Genomic DNA, 25,145 nt, shown 5'->3' on the forward strand with positions numbered 1-25,145 from the left:
TACGTCTTTCAACCTGGAAATAAAAAATGGAAGCAACCAACACAAGAGAGAATGATACTCACCAGTATTTGCCGCATTTTATTCTTATTTAATTGCATTCCAGCGTCTTGAAGCCGCGTGCCATTGGACAAACCACTTTTTACACTATTTTTGGATGTCACAGCGCTCGATTTATCTTTCTTCTTTTTGTTCATATTTTCAGAGGCTTCGAATTGTTCTAACAGAGAGTTCACATTATTAGCTTCTAAAACTGGCAATACTGTCTCGTTACAAGATTCGACATCCACGAAATCTTCTAATTCACCTTTTGTCTCTGTCGCTATTTCTTTTTTATTAGCCGACTTTTCTATGCAAAAGTCTAGAACTGTTTGAATAGGTGTGGATGAGCGATTTAACACAGGGACAGGCGAAGAAACAGAGATGGTAGCTTCGAGAGGACGCTCTAGATCCATATCTTCGATATGGAAATTGTCCTCTTCTTGTATAACTTCCTTCTTTTCAGTAATTAAAAAGCTATTCACATCTTCGTCCGTTAAAATACGCGGCGCACTAGTATCTAGTTTATCTCTATCACTGTCTAAACCTAGATCAGATAAATCTAGGTCCTCGAAGGTCATACTTTGCTTAACATCATCATATTCCATGCACATATGCGGCACAGGTGATTGCGGCACCGAAGACGACTTTTGTATGGGCCGAGATTTCATGATTGTGTGAATGTCCTCTAAGAGGAACCTCTTTATACTTTGGATTCTTGGCCAGGCCTCTAAGTCTTCTTTTGATAAGTTGGTGACCTGAGTTGGGGGCAATACGTGATGGGCTGGATCAATGTAACTACTTGTTAACTTTGATGTAATTTGTTGAACATTTTCTGGTATGTAGTGGTTACTATGTTCTTTAATAATGTGTTCATCAGGTGTTTTAGGGAGGAAACCGTGTATGTTTCCAACTGGGAGTGATATATCCTTGTTAAAGTAGTCATCGATAGCTCTGACTACAGGAACGTCTTCCTCCAGTATGTGTTGGTTTGTATCGACATTATTATTGACATTTGAAACCACTGGAGAAACACATACATTTACCACTTCCTCTGTAGTATTTCTTTCTAGATATGTGATAGAGTTATGGCTGATATCGGTACCATTCGGTATATCTGCCATTAAGGTAGCTTCTGCCTCTTCTGCAGCTTCTACCTCTTCAGCAGCTTCTGTATTTATGACAGAAGCATCAGCTTCTGTGTGTATGACAGGAGCATCAGCTTCTGTATTTATGACAGTAGCGTCAGTTTCTGTATCTATGACAGAAGCAACATCTTCTGTTTCTTCTTCTTCTTCTTCTTCCTCATCATCATCGTCGTCGTCGTCACAGTCGTCTGGATCTACCGCAATCACAGTATAAACCATATAGTCATCATCTTCTACCAAACAATTCTCGTTGAGCTCCAAAGATGTTGGTAAAGACTTATGTATCTCAATTTCTGCACCAGTTTCCGCATCTTCTACTGCGAGGATTTCTTCGTAATCCAAACTGATATCCTGTTCTTCACTAACCTCATACCCATTCTCTCTCACTGTAGGTTCCTCTGTAGGGTCCTCTGTAGTTTCTTCTGCATTCTCTACATCTATATTTTCCTCTGTCTCAGAGCTTTCATCTTCTGAGCTGCTACTGCTATTATTACTCGTGTGACTTATATTAATCTGAAATGAAAGAAGAAGCAACCGTTTTAATAAAAATAAATACACCAAGAACCGGAATAACGAACAACATGTGGACCACTTAAAGATTTATATGAGGATCAAACCCGGGACTCGTTGGCACAGTAACTGGTCATTTAGTCAATACCATTACTACCCAATACTTTTCCATGTAAAAAATGTATTGGCATACAGTATGTCAGATAAGATTTCTCAGTTATATTTTTACTGGCCTATTTAAAAGTGTGGTTCGTTTGCTCACCTCAGTGTCGTCACCATTGCTGTCAACAGAATGCCTCAATTGTGGCACACTGATTTGCGTGGAGTATTCAGGACTGTTTTGGTTACCACTACTGCTTTCTGATGATAGGGAGTCAATCTTCATACGCATGACTTTGTGTCCGATCGGACGAAACGGAGCCTCCCGATACGTGTATGTATTTAATATGTGCGACTCCATGTCTGTGAAAGAAATAGGTTATGGTTAGAAAAAGAATATGACATGAGAAAATCTAACCTATCTACTTCTTCCAAATAAGGCTATCACATCAATAACCCAATACAATCCACAGCTAGACTAAGGGCTTCTTCGAAATAAGAGGTTTGCCTATAACCTCCTCGCTAGACAGGTGGGTTCGAAATCCCAGTTTAGAAACGCTGGTCAAACAGACTCTGTGTTAATTTAGTTTCGGCTCTTACAACACCCGCGGGATAAGTATGGGACAACAGACGAGACCAAGGCCTATATATTATATAATATTTGTATACATATTATTATGTACCGTTCGTTAAATTGTTGCCACAGCTCTGGATTTCCGAGTGACAGTGAGTCTGTTGTCTAAACCACAGATATAGAAACGAAATGATAAGGCAAGTAACATGGAATGTCGCGTCGCTTCCTAAATGTGGTTAGAAAATAGTTATACGATTTTAAATCGAAATATAATAGCTACCTAATTAAATCAAAACGAATTAAACATTTTAAAAACATATAATTTTTATTTTAATGTCCGTCTTGTCGATTTTTTCAACATATTTTTTATGGAAACAAATACTTTTGACGATATATTGATTTGCAATACCGCGTAACGTCACTTCTAGGTACATTTTATACGTAGAAACGACTTATTTGCTCCCACTCCTAAACTCTGATTCATTTTATCTAAGTAAGTATCGTTACCTTATATGACTAAAAAATAAATATGTGTCTAACATTTCATCATTACCTAAATGACGGACTAAATAGATTTTTATTTTTTATAACGCATCAACGGGCCTTTTTAGCATCGAGGTTCAGCCTTTTTATAACTACAACCTGAATGTGTTAAGTTTAGCTATTAAAATACGGTTGGATTAATAAAAAAATCGCCATTGTAAAACAAGTATCTGATAGTAAACGGCGAACGGTAGCGCGATAACGATAAGAAGACAGAATGGCTGACAAAAAATAAGGTCATAGGACTTTCTGATTACAACATTTTAAATCTATCAATGTTGCCCCACTTTCATAGAATTTTAACCGAATAGATACTTCATGGACATAATTATGTCTAAAAACATTCAAGCATTGACATTAATTGCTATTTTAAGATTTTTAAACACTTCAGCGTTATTAAAATTCAATCATTTCAGGTAATGTTTACCAAAATTGTATCAGTAGTCGCCGTCGTCACAACTCATCCCCCAAGGGGTAGGCAGAGGTGCACATTGCGACACGTAATGTCACTGTACAATGTACACCCACTTTTCACAATGTAATAGGTGGTGAGTGGTACCGTGCCGTGGTACTACTGAGAAATTTTCGAAAAACCGAAAAAGGCCCAGCAATATTTCGCCTGACCTGGGAATCGAACCCTTGCTGCAAGTCGCACTTGCAACCACTCGGCCAACGAGGCAGCTTATTAGTAGTCGTTGGATGAAAAGTGAACTTATTATTGTAAGTCTTCTCAATCATAAACAGTAGTTACGTAGTTAGGTAGTAGAATGGTAAACCCCAAAGTGTAATTAGATAAGATTGCAATACATTACGATGGCGGTTACTAATTATTTGTTTGTCATCAACTCTTGGAATTCCGATTCATTGCTTCCAATTTAATGATAAGCGTTTACAGAGCTGCGTATCAAATATTATAAGTAGGTATCAACAATTAGTTTCCGTGAGCGGATTCGCCTCTGATATCGGGATATAAAGAAGCCAATCGGTTATTACTTTAGACTCCATCTATCTAGCTGTCAGACCACCACAGACGGGGCCCAGTAAGCCTGATGCCTGATCCGGAGCTGCGGACTACCTAGCGGGTTTACCGGGGCTACGGCTCGAAAAGCGAGAGTAGTAGCAGGGTGGTTTTTTGTCTGTAAGAATCTGATACTCCGTCTGACCTCACGAGAAGTCATTGGATGATTTTCCCCACTTAAAAAAAGACTACATCTTAACTATCTGTCATGCCAAATTTCACTCAAATACAATCAGTAGTTTTTGCGTTTAGGACTTAAAAACACACATCCACACAAACTTTCGCAGTTGCAATGTTAGTAGAATGATACGAAAATTAATTTAGTCGATAAATAAATGAAGTTTTTCAGACGTTTTCGAATACATATAATGTCAACAAGTTTTCGTGACAAAGTAATTTAACACGCATATTGCGCGTAGACAATTTAAATGTTGTAATAATGTAACATGTAGATGCTATGTAAGTGTCATTTTGTTTATTCAATGTTATTACAATCATGTGATACTACTACTGGACAAAATTCTACAAACGGAACAAACCTAGAATCTTATCATTTTAACCTGTATTTTTTATGGTATAAGCCAGTAAACAAGCAGACGGATCACCTGATAATAAGCAATCGCCGATTCTGGACACCCAAAACACCCGAGGCGTTACAAGTGCCGCAATAGGATAAATGACGATTAAAAAACATTGTGTATGTTATGTTTTGTTCCGCATAATTTACTGCGCAGATACAGCACGTATACTGGGGCAGGGTTGATAAACTGTTCAAGATCAATGTCAAATGTGTATTGATAAATGCGATGCACGGATACCGGCATCGGTAAGTCAACTTTCCACTTTATCGTTTTCGTAATAAAGTCGGATATCTAATGAATGAAGAAACGTAAACTGAAATTCACCGTCTTGGGAGTAATTATGTAGTGTGTTATTGGTTGAGGTGATATACGTCACGCCTTTAATTCCAACGAAGGGGTAAGCAGGTGTAAAGACAAGGTGATTAACACGTAATTTTCACCAATTAAGTAATTATTATTTAATTATTTAATGTAGCTATGCTACGAAGATGTAATAACTAAGCTGTGAAACTATGTGACCGTTTCCACTGATACTAAACTATGTAGCTATGCAAGGAAGATACACAGGTCGAGTATGCGATGTATTGATAGCAGGGAAGCCGACCATAGCAAGCGTCAGTACATAAAAAAAAAAAACAGCTTAGTTGAGTGCGTTTCCACCACCGCTAAGCTGAGTGTGCCAATGAATATGATTGGTGGAAGCCAAACGCATCTACAGCAACGTAGCATAGCACATCTTTGGTAGAAAATCACTCTAAAGCAGTTTTGTAATCAAATAACTACGGACAGACAAACAGAAATGTTATCTATGATAGACCTCATCTATAACCGAGAATTTTACCCTAAACTAAAGCAAATAGTTATTATTCAGCTTAAGCCAAAATGGGACACAATGCGCGCATTACATCATTCTACCCTCAATCTTCATTCACCTTTATTACAAGGGAATAAGGTTCAAAATGTAAACAGCTGGTGTCGGCACATTTCAACAATATTGTAAAGGGACCTACAGATGGGAGAAAGACACATGTCTAGTAACTATTGTTCAAAACAGTTATGAAAGCCGGAAAAATCTTCGTCGACTTTGACACATCCGCACCTTTATGTTAAAAGCAGTAAAGTCGATATTTCTATAGCAAGATACGTCTCTGGTCAGGTAAAAAGGAGCGAAAACAATTAGAGGATATTTCCATTTAGAAAAAATGAGTTTTAGTAAGTACTGGTCAGGTAATAGACATCCAAACGTACAGATTCAAAAACTAAACATATTCTGTAACTATGTTTGTGATAAACTCAAAAACTGCTGAACAAATTTTCATATGATCTACAGTGTAAATCGTATAGATATCGTACACCAATAGATATGGTCATTCGCGAGTAAGATTTAAATGTATAATTCAAAGCTAAAATAGCGGTAAGAAACCAAGTAGATAAGAAATAGTTACAACATACGAAAGACATCAGACTATTTGCATCAATTAAGAACTTATTGATTCAAGTGAATTTCTATTTGATCAAATGGTTTAAAAATATTCTCAAAGTCTACAATACAATAGGTGATGATGATCACATATATCTTATAGCAAATAACATTTTTATGGGATAGGCAGACGAGCAGACGGATCATCTGATGGTAAGCATAGTCAGCACCGCGCATGGACATTCGCAACACCAGGCGTTAGTATGTCGCCGACATTATGTAGTTAACTTTTAGAAAATACGTTAAAAAATAAAGTAAGAAAGAATAAATTCAATAAAACCGAAACATTACGAATTTAAACTATGCTTAAATAAAGATTAAGATATAGTTTTGCAAAGCTATTAGCTTAGACCGAGATCTTAGATTATCTCGAATACAAACACGAGATTTTATCACGAAAATATTTAGCAAATGTTGCACAGTGAAAAGGTTACCTAGGTCATCTACTATTAGACGACCTATGTAACGTTTTATACTGCACAACGCACATCAACACATCGACCAAATTCGAAGAAGATATAAAAAATCCAATACAGTTTACGATTTCAAATAAAATAACGTATCCTATGAAAACCCTGAAATGTAAAAAACATAAAAAGTGATAAAATAAATAGTATCTCATTAAAACATATAAAAACAGGTACATGACACTCACTCACACATGCAAAACTATGTCCAATGTCCAATGTGGGTAGTCAGAATATTTCAGAAACGATAGCAACCAACTACGACACATACTTAAGCTTCCATCCCATTCATTGGGCAGGCGACATCTTCATAAAACTTGTTTATTTGTTTATTTATTCGAACGCGTTTATCTCTGAAACTACTAGTGCGAATTAAATAATTCTTTTTATGTTGGATAGTTCATTTATTGAGGAAGGTTATAGGTTATAAACTATCACGCTACGAATATTAGGAGCCGTGCAGTAAGCGAAACCGTGTCAGAGTAGTTAGCTAATACTCGCAAGCATCCATCCCATTCATGAAAGCCATTTATTTATTAATTGCATTTAAAAAGTTAAGAGTTGTCCCTGAACATTATAGCCTATCACATTTCTTCAGTACATTTTCAGCTTTATACTGTTAAACAGTCAAAATACTACTAAAGAAATTTTCAGATAGCGTGATGAGTTCGCCTTGGCATCTACTCAAAAACAGTAAATAAATTTGGAGAGATAAAGAATAAACATTACATGGTAACAAATACATACATACAAACAAAATATCAAAACAGAAAGTAAATTAGGTACCTATAGCGGAAAAAAAAACAACCGTGGTATCGAAATTGCTAATGTATATACGTTTTCAGATCATGGCGCTAGCAACAGTGCCGAAATATCGGAAACTCATAGACAGAAATAAACATGGTAAATATCCCGTCTTAAGTTCTAATGTTAGTGCCAATGTATAGAACATACCTGTGTTATCGTCACTGTCATCATAGCAATCCTCCTTGGATCTAAGATGATCATAATATTGGGCAGGGAACGCCATTATGCCCACCACACACAAAACTCAACAAAAAAAATTCACTAGTTCCCATATATCTGGCAAACTTTTAAACACACGACTAGTTAAACATTTAAAACTAATTTTCAAATATTAATTTTAAGAGAGAGGTCCCATAAAGAGGTGTTCACTTCACGAATTCGCAAGTTGTACTGATTCCAATTGTTCCAAAAAAAGGGCCCTGGACAGTGACCACTGCTATCCCTACCCCTTTCTTTTGTCTTCCTACCTGAATGCATTTTTAAATACCATGCTTTGATTGCAACGCCTGTGATTGGTCGGTCCCTAAGTACCTACCATTGTCTTTCATCTTTTGTCTCGCTCTAACATGTCATAGAAATATTATGGGTTTTTACTACCTTTATATTTTTCAGGTAAAATAAGAACAATTCGTAGTTAAAAATATGAGTTTACTTATTAACTTAGAAATATCTAATCAATACAAATATTATAATGCTAATTTCTTATTAAATTTTGGCAAATACCAATGTTTTCGTCTGAGAGTACCTAGAATGATATCTCTCGATACCTACATATTTATACTCGATAGCCTAATAATTATAATTACCTGTATGACCCTCATTATTTGAGAATTTAACTAGCTTTTTATAGTTAGGCAAGACAATAATAAAGGTTAAGTAAATCACTGCGAAAACTAAACGAAATCCTCATCATACGATTCATTGACGCGACGGCCGACATTAACCCATCTTATTTCAAAATACTAAAAATCGATCTTAATCCTCATATTTCGGATGAATGTCGGTTACTTATTGCACCCGTTAAAGAAAATAAATCATATTCTATCTATCACTGAGATCTATCTGTAAATTTGTGTGGTTTTCCACCAAATATGTTCTATGTAGCTATATTACGAAGATGTAAGCTGTGAAACTGTGACCGTTTCCACTGAAACTAAGCTATGTAGCTGTGCGAGGAAGATGCGCAGCTCGAGTATGCGATGTATTGATAGTAAGGAAACCATCCATAGCACGCATCTTTCCATATAAAAAACATACTTTAGCTGAGTCCGTTTCCACCAGTGCTAAGCTATGTGTATCAATGAATATGATTGGTGGAAGCCAAACACATCCACAGCAACGTAGCATATCAAATCTCTGGTGGAAAAGCACCTGTAGGGATCGACATCCAACACGTTTGGATATTGACATATTAAGTACAGTATAAACCAACAAATATCTGATAACAAGCCAAAAGAAGCGGAATCGTGTAAAACCCGCAAAAGAGCTAAAAAAGAAGAAAGTTCGCAAGCGGACACAGTGAGTTTTGTGTGTCGAGAAGTGAATAGAGTTGTAAGTGATACAAGTGACAGAGGTAGCCGTGTCGTTGGCAAAAAATGAAATAGAAAGAGGGTAGACCGATTTATCTCATCATAAACATCCACCCGCATATACTCCAGTTCATCCGTGATCTTTGCGCTTGCAACAGTGCCGAAATATCGGACACTCATAGACACAAATAAACATGGTAAATATCCCGTTGCAAATTCTAATGACAAAATAGATTTAGTTTTAGTATATCAATGGAAATCACGACTTAAACTTAGCTATGCTAATACACTACTTACTATAGACGAGTGAGACACGAGAGAAATTATGACGATCATCAGACCAAAACCAAACTAACAGAAACAGCTCACTTCGATAAAAATAGCAACCAAATAATAATCACAAAAGTTCACCTACTTCAACTTTAGATACCATAATATTAAATCATATTGTGCAAGATACCTCTTTGCTCTTAACATTACCTATGAATCATAACTGGCCACGTAGAAGCTGACATTTGACACACCCCAGCTGATACATCAATCAAACAACAAATTGTCACTAATCACATCAACAATGTACTGTGAAATCCCAAAAAAATCGTAAAAACAGTAAAAAATCCAAAAATATATGATAATTAACTAGTTCACTGTAAGATATATGCTGTATATAATACAAGGTATTGTGTAGACTTTTCTTATTTTCATAGATTACTGTTTTACGTGGTTTATAGTCCAGTACATGGGTATCATCAAGTATTTTTGTATCTACTACGCCTAATTACTATATTTAATCGACGAACAATGGGCAAGGGCTCAGTCCATGAAGACAGGAACTAAACAGACCTAGTGACAGAATCTCCTGTTGCAATGGGATTAGGAACAAGTGGATGTTCTATAAACCCTAGATTCCTTTGGATGCAATCGTAAAAGATCTTCCTATATCATATCTATACTAATATTATAAAGCTGAAGAGTTTGTTTGTTTGTTTGTTTGAACGCGCTAATCTCAGGAACTACGGGTCCGATTTGAATAATTCTTTTTGTGTTGGATAGCGCATTTATCGAGGAAGGTTATAGGCTGTAAATCATCACGCTACGATTAATAAGAACCGAGCAGAGCGGGTGAAACCGCGCGGAAGTAGCTAGTACATGATAAATAGGCTTTACAAGTCTCATTATGAGTCAAAACAACGGTCCATATTGTCTTTAAACCTATAAAAGTACTACTGACATCTTTAGTCTGTAAATATCAGCACCAACCTTTAGGTTATTCCAAGATTAGGTCGCTGAGACATTAGGAGAACATAAGAGACTATGCTGAACGAACCAATAGATTTCGAGTGGGGGACATCAGCTGTTTGGTCTATCTAATGAGATCTATCTTACTAGATACATTTTAAAGATTTTGACTACGTGCTATTCGAAAAGCACTAGAAAAAAATACGAAGAAATAAGACAGAACTGTGTAACTACCGTGTAGGGTTTTATCTAATTTTAACATGATAATAATCGTGAACTAAAAAGACCACCAAGAAAGCATTGATTTTGTAAATACAACCCAGGGTTAGTTACACCTATTCACACAATATATTCTTAGTATTCAAAAAATGTCACGTGCCCCCCACATTACGTACAAAATAATAGATATTCAATAAAAAGCTTTGGAACTTAGCTAAAATACGTTTACCGTTTCAAAATAATTAGATAAGCTGAACAAATCATAGATTCCTAGAAACACGTGCGTACGTGCGCTTCTAGATAGGAGAAAATAAAATACTGCAACAATAAAAACAATAGGATACATGTAGCTAATCTAAATAAATGTTTCTATCTCTTTCTTTCTAATCCCGTAAACAAAGTATTTGCATCCTTTGCGCACACTATCTGCTAAACAATAGGTGAAATGAACTAGGTAATTTGATTTTTGTCAACCGGTAAATATCAAAGTAAAATGTGGTATTTTACCAACTTTCTTAGAACAAAACATCCATACTTTATGGGGATGGGTTTCATGCCCTATTTTTCGAAACTTGTTTAATGTTTATCATTGTTTTACTCGTCAATAAAACAATATTGTTCATTAGTTACCTATTCACAATAGAAATACTTCTGTAGGTAATGTGCAAAAGGTTCGGAACTCCATATAACTACAATAGGGTTCTCAAAATCTTTACAAATTGGACGTTTAAAATTTTGAATATGTAACCGAAACCGACAACAGATTTGCCGTGCCAAAAATTTCATACAAAAATACAAATGAATGGTTGAGAAAAAAAACCGGGGGATGTGCGAATGAAGTTTGCTAACCGAGGCGAGGATTGCCCATATTTTTATCTATGTAGGTAACTATACAATAAAAATATTGATTTCGACTCAATCTAATTGTTTACAATGAAGAAATAACAAAAACAAGTAGCAGTCGATGGATTTTTCATCTCAACTAGTTAAAATTAACTAAGCGCCTATTTCACCACCTTCATATAAGTGCCCGATAAACTTATGTGACAGATAGTGCATACAAATTAAGTTCTTAATTTAAAGTTATCTGATACATAGACGCTATCCAGACATTGTGAAACAAATCCTAAGTGTGACGTTAACTAAGTATACGCATAGGTCATTTTGAGGATTTAATTGAGATCTAACAACCTTTTTGCAGCGTAATCCATTCAATCTCATCTTGGCAACATTAACAAGAAAGTATTTTAGTGGGACACACAGACACATGACTCAAATGAATAAAAAAATCTGAAAGTATGACTTTTTAACAACTTAAAGGGACCATAAACAATTATTTCGCCTCGTCCCAAAAATAAAGAGAATTGACAGACAGACGGGCGACAAAGCGGCTCAATGAGAGTCCTTTTTTGAGGTACAAAACCATAGAAAGATGTTCAAAACTATCCAGTTTCCATGAGCTTAGCTAATAACAAAAAAATATATAACAATAAGTAAGAATGTCTGCAGATGGAAAATGTTTAAATTTACCGGTAAAATACTTCGTAGTAGATGCAACAACCCATATTTCTATTGTAATAAAGAACAGCACGTCAAGCTAACCCAAACGATCACATGTTCAATGCATTGTCAATTTTACTGCAAGGCAATTAAGTTGAATTTACTTGGACGATCCATCGGACATCACATGATCTTCCTATCTGGCATAATTAGGAGACTTCGACATAAAACAATTAAACAGTTGACACTTTCATTAGTTTGATTGATAAAATAATTACAATGGTGATTAACGATATGATTTTTATGAGAAATTGATTGATACGAAAATTAAAATAAAACCGACAATAATTAAAGGTTTAGTAGTTGCGAAAAAAGGATATTTATCACATGTCAATTATTTTACTATTAAGAAATTGTTCAGATACATTGGAGAACAACAATAATTTAAAGGTAAACGTCCACAGGCCCGCATCGTACGCATTCCGTATGACGTCATCAGTACGCATCGCATGTAGGCATTGCCGATAAACGGTCCGTACGATGCGGATCAGTGGACGCAGTTGTATGAGTTTCTATACAAGACAAACTAAAATCCGTTGCGTACGATGCGTACGATGCGGGCCTGTTGACGCGTACCTTTAAGAAGTTGTTCGGATACATTGGAGAACAACAATGCTTTAAACCATCATCTATAAATCATATTAAAATTGCAGTGAATAACTTGTGCATATTTATTGAACACCTAGGTCAGGGATGCCAGAACATTGGCACGTGTGCCACTGATGTCTACGTACATCACAATACATTCTTTGGGGCACGTCATTGATGACAAAATAATATGGCAGGCAACGCACTTTTGATGTGACTGGTGTTGGATGCATTTTAGAATGCATAACACTTTAGTTACTATCAGGGGATAATAAAGCAAAACACTTTGTTGCTACTTAAATCGGCAACCCGACAGACTGACAAACTGACAGAACTATATAGGTAAAAAATCGGTCTACATCCACAGACTTTGAGTTGAGACAGGTTAAGCAAGCAATGTGATGGTAATATCAATGCTCATTCCATCTCATCGTGAACAGTTTTTGCCTGGTTAACGAAACAGTTAGTAGACTTATGTAATTAGGTACAAGACATTTTTACGGAATCCTTTGATGGGTAATTCCAACACGCTCGTCCTAGCTTTGTCCAGACTATGATATACTTTTTTCCGCCTATCCTAGTCCTAAACATGATAATAAATATCCCATTTTGTGCAGTTGTTTGGTAGCTGTGATCAGGCATACGTCTCGACGCTTTAATTTGTGAAAAATTTCATGAGTCTTGTAAGATAATGAAATAAAATTGGAGGATTTTGGAGACAGAACCACACAGGTTTAATAAGACCTGTTTTACAGAAGACACGCAGTTTTCATTAAACAAGGCGACAGGCAACTTAAAAAGAGCCAAAAAAGAAACTGAACTGAAAAAAGAAATGTTTGATAACCAAGTATTCTGTAGTTTTCATGTTCATGGCTGTACATTGGACCTCATTGATACTTAAAAAAATATCTTTATTATCATAATTATACGATCGAGTGATCGAAACGATTACAGTTATCATGATCGTTCATAATCATCATAATCAATTAATTAAAATGAATTGCAAAATTAAGTTCATGAATGAATGCAAAATTTAAATGAGTAGACGGATCACCTGACGGTAAGCAATCGGTGCCGCCCGTGGACAGTCACAACACCAGAGGAGTTACAAGTTTATATCGAATGTAAAAGAGGGCCACAGCCCTTGACGATAACAACATTAACAGTCTATAAGTAGCCCCTGCTGACCAAAGGTCTCTTCTCACACGGAGAAGGTTTGAGCATTGAACACCACGCTTGCTCAATGCGCGTTGGCGATTTCAAACTTATAGCTAATTAGAAATTATAAGCCCAGGTTTCCCCATGATATTTTCTTTTATCGATTTGTCTGTAGTGTCTAAATAATCTTAAAAAGTACCTACATATAAATCGGAAAAGTCACATTGGCCGTTGGTAGGTTTCAAAGGCATACCCATGCATGAGAAGCGTCTTAAACCTCCGGGCCTCTACGACGCGACGACGCGTTGACAATAATTAATTTACAAATTAATTAAGGAGATAACTACATAGTCGTCTACGAATCTTTATTTAATACACAAAACATGATAATTACTTAATGACTAATTGTTTTACACCAACTTCTAACGATGTTTTTGGTGAAACAACTAGATACCGTCATATTTATCACACTTCACACTAGTATTATAAATGTGAAAGTTTGTTTGGATGTTTGGATGTTAGTCTGTCAATCACGCTGAAACTACTGAAAGGATTTTGATGAAATTTGGTATACAGTCAGGGTATGAGCTGACTTGGGTGATAGGATACTTTTTATCCCACGGGAATGAGGGCGAAGCCGCTGGCAGAAGCTAGTTTTAAATCAAATGATGTTTATAGGTAATCTCTTAGCCCCGTAGCACCCCGTAGATCGGGAACGGCCATCAGTTAAAATTAATCTACAATGGTGAAACACGCCCACGGTTCCTCATTTTTGGTCATTGTTTTAAAATTTTAAAACAAAACGATCACTAGTTACCAAGCACCTTTTAAAACTCCTTATCGGTCAAAATTCTCCGTATTTTCGCTTCCTCAATAATAGCACGCGGTTTAAAAATATGGCCGTTGTTTAGCAACGACACAATGTAATAATCTGGGCCTCATTTAGGCACATTGTAATAAATTCCTTACAGTACCGGTGATGTGGGTGTCCATTGTGAATAGTATTACCTGACCCTTGGGAAAGGCAATAAAAGGCATTGTTTTAAACCCCTAGTTACAAGTCTTAACTACGCTTTGCTTTATCTTAAGACCCAAACGGATGAGCCGGCTTTGGTTTACTTAACTAGTTATTTTTTTTATAAAAAATCTCAGCTGATTTGAAACTATTTTTTTTTTTGTTGATGTAATTTTCCTGGGTGTTTCTTCAAAAACTTTAACTTTTGTTTAAACATCGTTATTCTCCGTCGTTATTAAGTCTTTGACTGCCAATAAAAAACTGTTGAAGACAAAACTCCGCTAACGTCGGTCACCGGTGACCGGCATAGCTTATTATCATCCTAATTTTATTGGATTGGTTGAGAGCAGTGACACGGCTTATTTTATTGAAATCAAATTTTGTGTTTCAATCGCCAGCATAGTTAATTTTTGGTTGATGTTATCAGCATATAATTTGACGCCGTTAACTTTTTGTTTCTTTTTTTTTGAAGAATCACCGTCCTACATGTTTGATCGAGTTGAAATTATCTATCCTTTGATAGCTGACACACTACTCCGTCAATAGTCAGTGCGTTTTCGTGTAATATTAAACATCATAAAACTGATTTTTTAATCGAAATCGACGCCACAATAATTAAATTACATAGTCGCTCTCACCAAACACGATATTTAACTAATAATACTAATTGCTATCTAATAACCTTTAAATTAATTCAATCATTAAACAATCAACTGGCGTAACTGCCGAGAAAAGGTCCAACTGCCGCACTCACAGACATTTAATGATTACTTAAACTATTCCTTAGTAACGATTTTGTATCGAAAACAAATGCTAAGGACTGGGTTAAGTAATCATTAAATGACTGAGTATGGCAGCAAGAGTCGGAAACCTGGGTGGAACAGAATAACTAACTATTCGACATCAACAGTCCGTGACAATTCTCTGCTGAACCATAGGCCTCTGCGAGGGGTCTACCATAATCTTGGATTACAGGTTTATCAAATAGTAGGAACTGCTTTTGATATCTCTCAAATGTCTAGTCTTTTAAAGATTTTGGATTGAGATCGGTTACTAGTTTCGGCAGTAAGTCGGCTCTTGACAACCGAACCGCAACCGACATTGCCCGACCCGAGAATCGAACACGAAACCTCTTTTTCTGTATTCGCAATTGCAACAAAAATGCCATCATTAATAATAAAGAACCTTTTGATTCAAACAACTAGTTATAATAATCAGCATCTTGGTACAAAATTGAAATGCGATTGTTCCGCGCGAATGAAACCTTTTTTCTTGGTTTAGGTTAAGCTACACTAGCCGAGGTCGGGCTATTGATGTGTGACCATCAACATTAACACCTCGACTCCTCCGCGCATCAAAGAGCACGTGACTTTCGACAAATACTAACCCGGATGACTTAACACCACATTTAAGATTTTTTTGATAAACAATATTGAGATCGGAAGCGAAAATGAAACTAACTAGGTATATACGAAAATGAAAACTTGTACTCCTCCTAGGTATATTTTAAGGAATCCATCAAATTGAAATCCAATGGAAATCCATCAAATTCGGCAAACGACCATACAGATCACCTGGTATGCAACATGCAACCCCAGAAGTGTCGAAATTCAATTACAAAAATTACACAGAATAGAGTAAGTTGACCTAGACAACTCCGCCATTGAAAACGACTAGATTAATTATAATTAAAAAAAAAATGTTGTCCCAAACTAGGATTTTCCTATATAGTGGGTGTGATCACCCTCGGAACAACAATTGAAACAATTCAAATAGAATCTCAACCTTATAGTCTTACTAGCTTCTGCCCGCGACTTCGTCCGCGGAAAAATAAAAAAGTTTGGGTTGTACTACCCCTAACATTTAGGGGGATGAAAAATAGATGTTGGCCGATTCTCATAGACTGGATAAGCACAAAAATTTCATCAAAATCGGTCAAGCCGTTTCGTAGGAGTATGGCAACGAAAACTGTGACACGAGAATTTTATATATGTATTAGATAATAAAGTTGAAAATATCGATGAATGTTTCTAAAATTAGTTAACTACAACTAACTAGGTACTTTTATTTCGTCACCATTGACTGACTTGTAGCTCTGCCAACGCATAAATATGACGTAGGAGCATGGAATAGAAAAAGTTTCCGTATTCCGTACGTTGGAGAGTCAGTCTTCGGCCCGAAGGCCGGTTCGGTCGGACTAGGGAATGTAAATCTCGCGAGATCGGGGTACATAAGGGAGATCTAATGAGATTCCCAATTGTTTTCTTTTTTTGCGTTTATAAGATAAACAGTTTATTTTCTCGAAAATTGGAATAAAAAGAACTGCCTGAAATGATAAATGATATTTATTTTTGCAAATAGGTTACAATGTAACTTTTTTACACGTCAATCTCTTGAATAACTAGATGAGGCCGGCTCCGCGGACGAAATTAGAGGCATAATCATTTATTTGTTAACAGAGGAAAAGAATTACAGGTCATATTATGTTTGGTATCAGAACCCAATGTGTGAAATTATGGCGAATCACGTAGAAGATCGAATTCGTATGTCGAGATCAATGTTTGATCAATTTCTATCAATGTTTTATCGCGCGCTAATTATATTTTATTTCCTTAATATTGCTTTGAAGAATTTAGGCATTTTCAATAAAATGAAAGGAACATTCCCAGTAGATGGAATTCAAATAACTATTAAAATGAATCCATCTGGCAACTGGGCCCGCAGTCCCAGTTACATGTGGGCCCAATCGGCGGATTCCTCTCTCTAAACATTTATTTATGATTTTAACATGTAGATAATAATAATTTGACACCAAAACAATGATTTGCCTGTGACCTATTGAAGGTTATTATCAGACTGTCTGGAAATTTTGCTAAATTAAGTAAGATAAAAAGTTAATTTAGTTCAGACATTTACATAATAATTTTAACAATTTTGTGGTTTGTATAATAACAAAGCAACATTAGTATTGGCCTTTATCCTCTAGACTTTTAGAGAGAGAACAGCTTTTAGTTATATGTAAAAATTTTCCAATTGAAAAATTGGTTAAGACATGCCATTGGTATGGGCCAAGAATTTAACCAATAACCATTATAATTAAAATAAAAAAAAATCACAACGAAATTGTAATATTGTTTGTGGCGGAAGCCAGCGCACAGGCCATAAGTTGATAATAAGAATATCATTACTAACTATTTCTAACACATTCAGGCACTAGATATCAGATTAAATCTATTTACATTAACTATGTAAACAAACATGCAAGACATACATACACATGTACATTATATACTATCTCTGTTAGGCCCAGTGACACTTCAGTCTCGTTTTTACATGCAAAATTCAGAATAAGTATTATCCACTCTAGACATTACCTACCACTCTACATACTTCTTATATTTACTCAAATACTTTCATTCATGCATATTTTGATGACAAGTATTCAGTGTAGATATGTCTATATTATCTTAATCTTATCTTTCACAATATGAATGGTGTGGAGCTGATATTTTGGCAATTTAAATGTTTTAGTGGAATAGTTACTCATTAGTAATTAATCATCTGTGTGATTCAGAATCATGTAAGTGGCCACAGCTGATCGAAGGTCTCTTCTCACACAGAGATTTGATTCAGAATAACAAAGTGTTAATGTAAAGTTGTTTTATTTTTTTGTGTCATTCACTCTGAGTTAACCAAGACAGGCGAAAATCTTGTTCACAAAACCATTTTTATAAACATCTTTATATTTATTGAATAAATTACGATTTTCATGGTGAAAAGTAACCCCTAAAAATTATAAAACTACCAATAATAAATTTAAATAAAGATTACACAGTAAAGAGTGATAATGTACCTACACAAAACTAAAATAAAACACCGAATTGGTGTTAGTATAACAAGAATAATATAAAGTACCTATTGCATTCCGATTATGCAACCTTAGTATTTTTATTGGTGCATATTACACACATTTTGCAATCATTATTGTTTATTATTACATAACTTTATTTCACAATATGTATTTCACTCATACATTCAATTTAGATATACCTATATGTATAGTCTAGCCTAAAAAAATACAACTACTTATGAGTAATCAATCCAAAACCACTTATATGAGTACTTAATTACCTATTTAGGTAGTTTTTGTTAATTTAGACTAGCAAGGATGATAACAATGCCTAACAAATAATACCCTTCCTGCAATAAGGTAAAAACAAACATTTAATTTGTTTTGAAATTAAAGGAAAATGACACCCATATTTAAAGGACATTAACTTATTTGGAGTTTTATTTATGTATTTGCTTCCTTTATTGTTTATTTATTTATTTATTAACATAGTATACAACAATTACATTAATCAAATTATATACTAAAATTATATAAAAAAAAGAAAATGCAACATCACTAGTTATTCCCAATGGGATAGGTAAAGGTGCATCTGCACTTTGCAGCACTTAATGCCACCTATTTTTCACCATCTCTGTCATAAGTCCCATGTAAAAAAGAGTGAGCCTTGAAGGAAAAAAAGAAAACAAAAATAAAATATGAAACCAAACAACCAATAATAAGTATTTAAGTACATCAAAATTAAGAACCAAAAACCAAAACTTCACATTCAGCATTCATACTTTCCGCTAACTCAACAAATAACCTTTAATTCTAAACAAATAAATGTCAAATTAACCAATTACGGTATAGGAAGAACTAAACTACGCACTTTTAAAGGAAAATGCAAATGTTACGCGAAAATATGCTTTATTTGCATTCAACAAGTCTCAAGTTTCTGTCCTTCCAATGACTCATTAGAATAAATTAAGTATTTTAATGTTTCTTTGTTTTTATGTTACGTTTAGATCATATCGGAAACGGCTAGATGTGTTATGATGAAACTTTTCTCATGCGTAAAGGTTGTTGAACTTGTAAAGATGAAGCGTCTGATTGTTGTTTACGGTTGTTACTTTTCAATTTGTTTATAGATTATAATATTACAAAAGATATTATTGTGATTAGAACAAGCGATTAATTTGAGAAAATTTTCCAGTTAACAAAATGCTTAATATTAATAAAATCTTCATGTAAATCCAGTTTTTAGTAATCAAAGAGATATCAACAAGTAAATGAATATTAATATTTGTCTAGAATATACGTAACTACCGTATATAAATAGTTATTTTATGTACATTATAATAATTTGAACAAAAATATAAAAAATCAATAACAATCAACATTCTAATTCAGAAATTGATATAACACAACAAAATCCCGAGATCTCTTTAAACTAACAAATTAAACTAACAGTACTAATTAAAGGAATAATTTATTATTTATTTCCTTATATCCTTTATTATAAACATTGTTTAATGTTTACATAAACAAACATAAGTCGGCCATTTTGAGTAAGACTTTTTTTTAAGTAAACTGTAATTGTGAGTTTAACATGTGACTTAACTAACCTAACTATGATAATTGTAGTTATTTATACGTATGTTATATGAAAGTAGAGCAGTTTCTAACATAACTATGTTATTATCATAAAAAAAGGTTGCATGTGTGATGGTCACCTTTTATTATCTATGTTCTATTTTGGTTAATTTATGTTATATCTAATGTAAATAAACAATGTTAAATAAAACCTATACATACCTACATCAAAACTTCACAGTTTTAAACACAATATTGAAGGAAATTCCATTGAATTTAGACCTTAAGGCCACATGTGACTATTTTAAACAACCATGTGACACTTCAATGTTATCTATCTATTTTGAAACTAAAACATTTACCTTAAACTCTGCAAGACACTTATCACACGGAACTTTACAAACAAATTAATGTTTACATGTCACATTTCTCATGAAATAGAATGTTTTTCAGTGAATTATTATCAATTGTAGTGTTATAACAGTTCAATGAGGTTTATCTTGGATCTTGACGCCGAAAACTAACCATCAGCCGTCATCGATAAGGACCAAAATAATCTCGGCTGTCAAACCATGTGTGAAACCGACATTATTTCACGTGATCGCATCAATTTCTGCTCCAAATATAGCCAACATCTTCACTTACTTCCAATACCCGCAATAACACGCGCACATCGACCGGATAACGGTTAATCCATCGTATCGCTGTACTTGCAAAAAAACTGCACTAAATACAATCGAGTTTTTAGGTTAGGTTTACGGAACCAGATTTTTACGTCCATACACACTTTTTAACACACAAAACATCTTAATTAAACGTTTTTATTGTTGTACTAACGAAATGTAACATGTTTCCAATGATTATGATAGAAACAAACAATGATTGTGCGAGATCAATCGCCCGCGCGAACCTAACCTTGCTCACGGCACTGTGATAGATTTCTAGTTCAAGGTCCTAAGAAAGAACTGAAAAGTCACATGAAGGCGTTACACAAACAAAACTGAAATATCATTGCGACCCGCACAGAAATCTATTTTAAGACAAACAACAGATGAAAAAAGCACTAACCTTTACAACCTCAAGTGACGGCTTTATCCATGTAATTTTTGTTGGGATATTCTAACACGTTTAGCACAACAAACACTACACACAAACCACAAATGTATCGTTATAACACTTTTAAGATGCACCACGGATATTTAAAAAAGGTTTTTCGTAAAAAAATTAACACTTTTCACGAAACATCACATGTTACGAACTTCACGACAGCAGAACTATGTGTTGCCACAATTTATTTCGTTTTACTTGTCAAGTTTTGAGTAGGTCTGTGCCGTTCACCGGTAAATGAAACTCGATTATAGAAACTTTGTTATTCGATATATTAATTTTATCATCGAATTCCATGCAAATGCTTTGTAACAGTACAATAGTATTTGGCGATGAGCCAAAATAATAAAATATGATCTGTAGTTTTCATAGTTAACTAAATCTGTCTATTTATGTTTCAGATGTCTCATACAAGTAATATTACTCTTAGTGATGGAACGGAAGACAAGTTGGAAAGTATACGAGAAGAACAGATTTCTCCAACAGCTTCTACTGTCTCTAAACCGATTGCTTTAGAAGACTTAAAAAAAGATATATCAAAATGTACCTGCAAAAGATACTATGAGGTAGGTAAACGTTTTTAAAAGAAGTAGAGAAGGGCTCTACTACTTTCGAGTCAAGGAGTGACTCTTCATCATGAGCAGCATGCGCACTCGAAACTAGTAGTGCTTTTCTCAATTTATTTACTTACTCACGTTATTTTTAGTTAATTTAGTATGTCTTCCGATAGTTATTATAAAAAAAGTTGAGAAGGGTTATTTTTCGTAGATTTACGTCGGTAAACTAACATACTTTGTAGGTTCTTTCTAATTAAGTTCTTTATTTTAACATAGATGGTGAAAGATTCAGTAACTGCTGAAAGACTTGAAGAGATTTTAAAGGAGAAGGAAGAAGAACTACGGTCGCATTACGATCAAATATTAGAACGAGAGAGGGAAGCAATTAAAGAACGATTTGACTTCATTTTATTGTGAGTTGAAAATAATTATGGTGCCCTTTGAATGTATTGCAAATTCATGACTCATTCATGGAACCCAGTCAGTAATCTTGGTATTAATAACGACAAAATTCGGTTGCTTGGGCGTTTACCCTGCCCATGTGCAATTTCTGAGGATTTCGAACTTCATAGATTTAATAACACTTAACTAAACCAGAGGCAGTTGATGATCAAGTAAAAGTTAACATTCCCAAATAATTTACTAACTTTACATGACAGAAATGAACAAACACGCGCATCTTATATGCTTCGTGAAGCACACAGAGAAAGGCAAGAAAAAATCAGGGCCTTACAAACTCAGTTACAGTGTAAAAACTTGGCAGCTTTGATGTATGTCATGTGTACAGAAAGACGGAGAAGTAGACTAGAGAAGCTGAGGATTATAAGAGGTAACAATATTTTAAACATTTACTTGATTAAAAATATAACTCGTGCGCAATAACTCTGCACCTCGCTGGAATGCGATCCCCTTCCCACTTCTCCGCACGGCGCCACGGCAAACCCAATAAGCTCAGAGGCCTTAATACGAGTTCGCTTTACGTTAATTTTTTCACCTAACCCGGGTTTTTTCAACGGTATCGAAACGAGAGCGCGTTATAGCACTCAGATTGTTTAGTTCATGGGAACGGGCCACTTACGGCGTCGAACGCGGCCTCATTTCGGTTTCGTTAAACGTAAAGCAAACTCGTACTAAGGGTACAGATCGATATCGTGCGTCATCGACGCGAGGTGCAGAGTTAAGTCACAAAAGTAACACCTACATAAAATATTTGACAAGAACAAAGAACAAAATGAACACCGAAACTAAGTATTAATAAAATATAATTTATAATCGATACTAAAATCGATACTATATTCCCTGAAACTCGTCTGAAACATCTCTATAGAAAGATGCTTCGTCAAAATTATTTATATGGCAACCCTGCCAGCGAAGCACGCTGTTTTATTTTGTGCGTGAAACGAAACAAAAATCTCGCGCACTATTTTCACCACGCTACAACTTGTGGAAGCGAAATTACATTAAAATGTAACACGTTGGAATGAGAAATAAGAATAACTACACGCGACATCTAATATTAAATCCTTTATAACCATTTATAATCTTCAAAGAGACATTATTGTATCAATTTCGTCGATATTTTATGATTTTTAAGCCTGAGCAGATTGTTTTTAGAATTGAATAACCTTTAACCTACCGGTTGAATGTACTAGGTACGTATGTTACCTACCTTTCTTTACACAGATGTTTACACGTGTCATATAATTTACAAAGATAGAGAAATGCTTATGCCAAAATGTCTAGCAGTTTATCAGATAAATGGAATTATTTTATAGATACCTAGATAGGAATTTATTAGGTCATTTAGGAATTAGGATAGGTACTTGTAGAAGTACCTACTGAATACGTATTTGTCTTGTTTATATAGATTTTTCATTTTTATATCCCGTCATCATCCCTATTTTACCATACCATCCCTATTATAACATACTTAGAAAAAGCTATAACTAGAAGGCAATTTACCTACAAATCCGGTCTACCTTAAAGATATCTATGTAGACCTAGCTTTTCTATTCCTCAGATTACAAAAATTACATTGATGAACTACATGAAATATTGACGGAGGGTCAGGAATTAATTCTTTATCTATCGAAAGGATACAAAACTGCTGCAAGAGTAGATCACGAATGGAGGGAGAAGATGAAAAAAGTTGTTAAACAGGTGAGCTAACTACTTAATCATGTACATTAGGTATGTGATCTAGACAACAAAATAATACAATTAAGCCTTGCTCCACGCTAATATTTTCATCTGCATCGATATTTAGTGCATCGATACAACAACTCATAAATTCCTAACCCCCAAAACCCAAAACGTTGCCGGCCGGCAATGCACCTGTAAAGTTGTAACGCCTCGGGTGTTTCGGGAGTCCATGGACGCGGGGATTGCTTACCATCAGGTGATCCGTCTGCTCGTAGTGCTCGTTTACCGGCTTATACCATAATAAAAAACCGGCTAAGTGCGAGTCGGACTCGCCCATGAAGGGTTCTGCAACAACAAGTAGATGACATAATATAAAAGCCATAAAATAACTTGGTTTTACACTGTGGTTTTACATAGTATTTGTATGAACGACAAAGTTATATTTGCGGTTTTTGGAAAATGTATTATTTCTTAAAAAAGAAAATTGATATCTCCGTTCCGGTTCCGTTTTTTGCCATTTGACTGCGGAACCCTAAAAAATAGGGAATCTGACACACATTACATCCCCATAACTCAAGTAGAATGGCGGGTAAAAACTATTGCAAAAAATTTGGATCTAATTTTCTAGTCACTACATTAGGTACTGGAGCTGCGGACTACCGGGTTTACCGGGGCTCCGGCTCGAAATGCAGGAGTAGGAACGGGTGGTTTTTAGTCAGTAAGAGTCTGACACTCCCTCTCGCCTCGCCCAAGGCAGGAGAAGTCTTAAGATGATTTTCCGCACTCAAAAAAAAAATAATGGTAGTTAGGTAAGAAAGTGTGACACTATTAAGTAACAGCCACAATCTCGTATCGAGATAAGACTGTGCTACTATGCCACAGATGATAAGCGTCAGTGCATACCTACTTATCGGAGAGATTTATCATTGATATTCAAGGTCGGTCGAATTGACTGACACCTTTTATCAGGCGGTTAAAGATTGTAGGTGTTTAGGTATGTATTTATTAATATATACTATGTACTAATTATTAGCGATAGGCATATCATTTAAAAAAAAACGTTGCCCCACACTAGGATTTTCTCGTGTGTCGTGGGTGCGTTGACAAATATACTAGTTCACATAACACCCAGACCCGAAACAACAATTTATGGAACACACAAAGAGTTGTACCGGGCGGGAATAGAACCCTATTTACGTTGCGCGGCAGTCGGTTTCCCAGTCTCCGCGGATTGTTAGAAATCTCTCTGCTTTCTAGAGTTAACAATTGCTAATTTGCTGAAGCTTGAAATCAGAAATCTTTGTTGATTTTGTATTATAAGAAATTAGACACCTACACAAATA

At 35.1% G+C, this 25,145-nt stretch overlaps 2 protein-coding genes across 5 annotated transcripts in view; one reads left to right on the forward strand and one right to left on the reverse strand.

The window, feature by feature from the left end:
• Positions 1-21,285, reverse strand: part of LOC118270272 (WASH complex subunit 2) — a 34,218-nt gene extending 12,933 nt beyond the window's left edge. The window contains exons 1-3 of one of the 2 annotated variants that reach the window (XM_035585786.2): positions 21,065-21,285; positions 1,957-2,156; positions 63-1,697 (exon numbers count right to left, since the gene is read on the reverse strand). In XM_035585786.2, the coding sequence (XP_035441679.2) occupies positions 63-1,697; positions 1,957-2,154 (1,833 nt within the window). In that variant the 5' untranslated portion in view covers positions 2,155-2,156; positions 21,065-21,285. Of the gene's footprint in view, positions 1-62; positions 1,698-1,956; positions 2,157-7,410; positions 7,578-21,064 lie in introns of those variants that run through there. The other variant, XM_035585785.2, reaches the window with a different exon arrangement.
• Positions 9,233-25,145, forward strand: part of LOC118270273 (uncharacterized) — a 34,246-nt gene continuing 18,333 nt past the window's right edge. The window contains exons 1-5 of one of the 3 annotated variants that reach the window (XM_050697965.1): positions 9,233-9,469; positions 21,505-21,669; positions 21,937-22,073; positions 22,320-22,489; positions 23,681-23,820. In XM_050697965.1, the coding sequence (XP_050553922.1) occupies positions 21,505-21,669; positions 21,937-22,073; positions 22,320-22,489; positions 23,681-23,820 (612 nt within the window). In that variant the 5' untranslated portion in view covers positions 9,233-9,469. Of the gene's footprint in view, positions 9,470-21,504; positions 21,670-21,936; positions 22,074-22,319; positions 22,490-23,169; positions 23,313-23,680; positions 23,821-25,145 lie in introns of those variants that run through there. The other 2 variants (XM_050697963.1, XM_050697966.1) reach the window with 2 other exon arrangements.

The sequence above is a fragment of the Spodoptera frugiperda genome, chromosome 13 (genome assembly GCF_023101765.2).
Source record: "Spodoptera frugiperda isolate SF20-4 chromosome 13, AGI-APGP_CSIRO_Sfru_2.0, whole genome shotgun sequence".
In the NCBI taxonomy this organism is placed as follows: Eukaryota; Metazoa; Arthropoda; class Insecta; order Lepidoptera; family Noctuidae; genus Spodoptera; species Spodoptera frugiperda.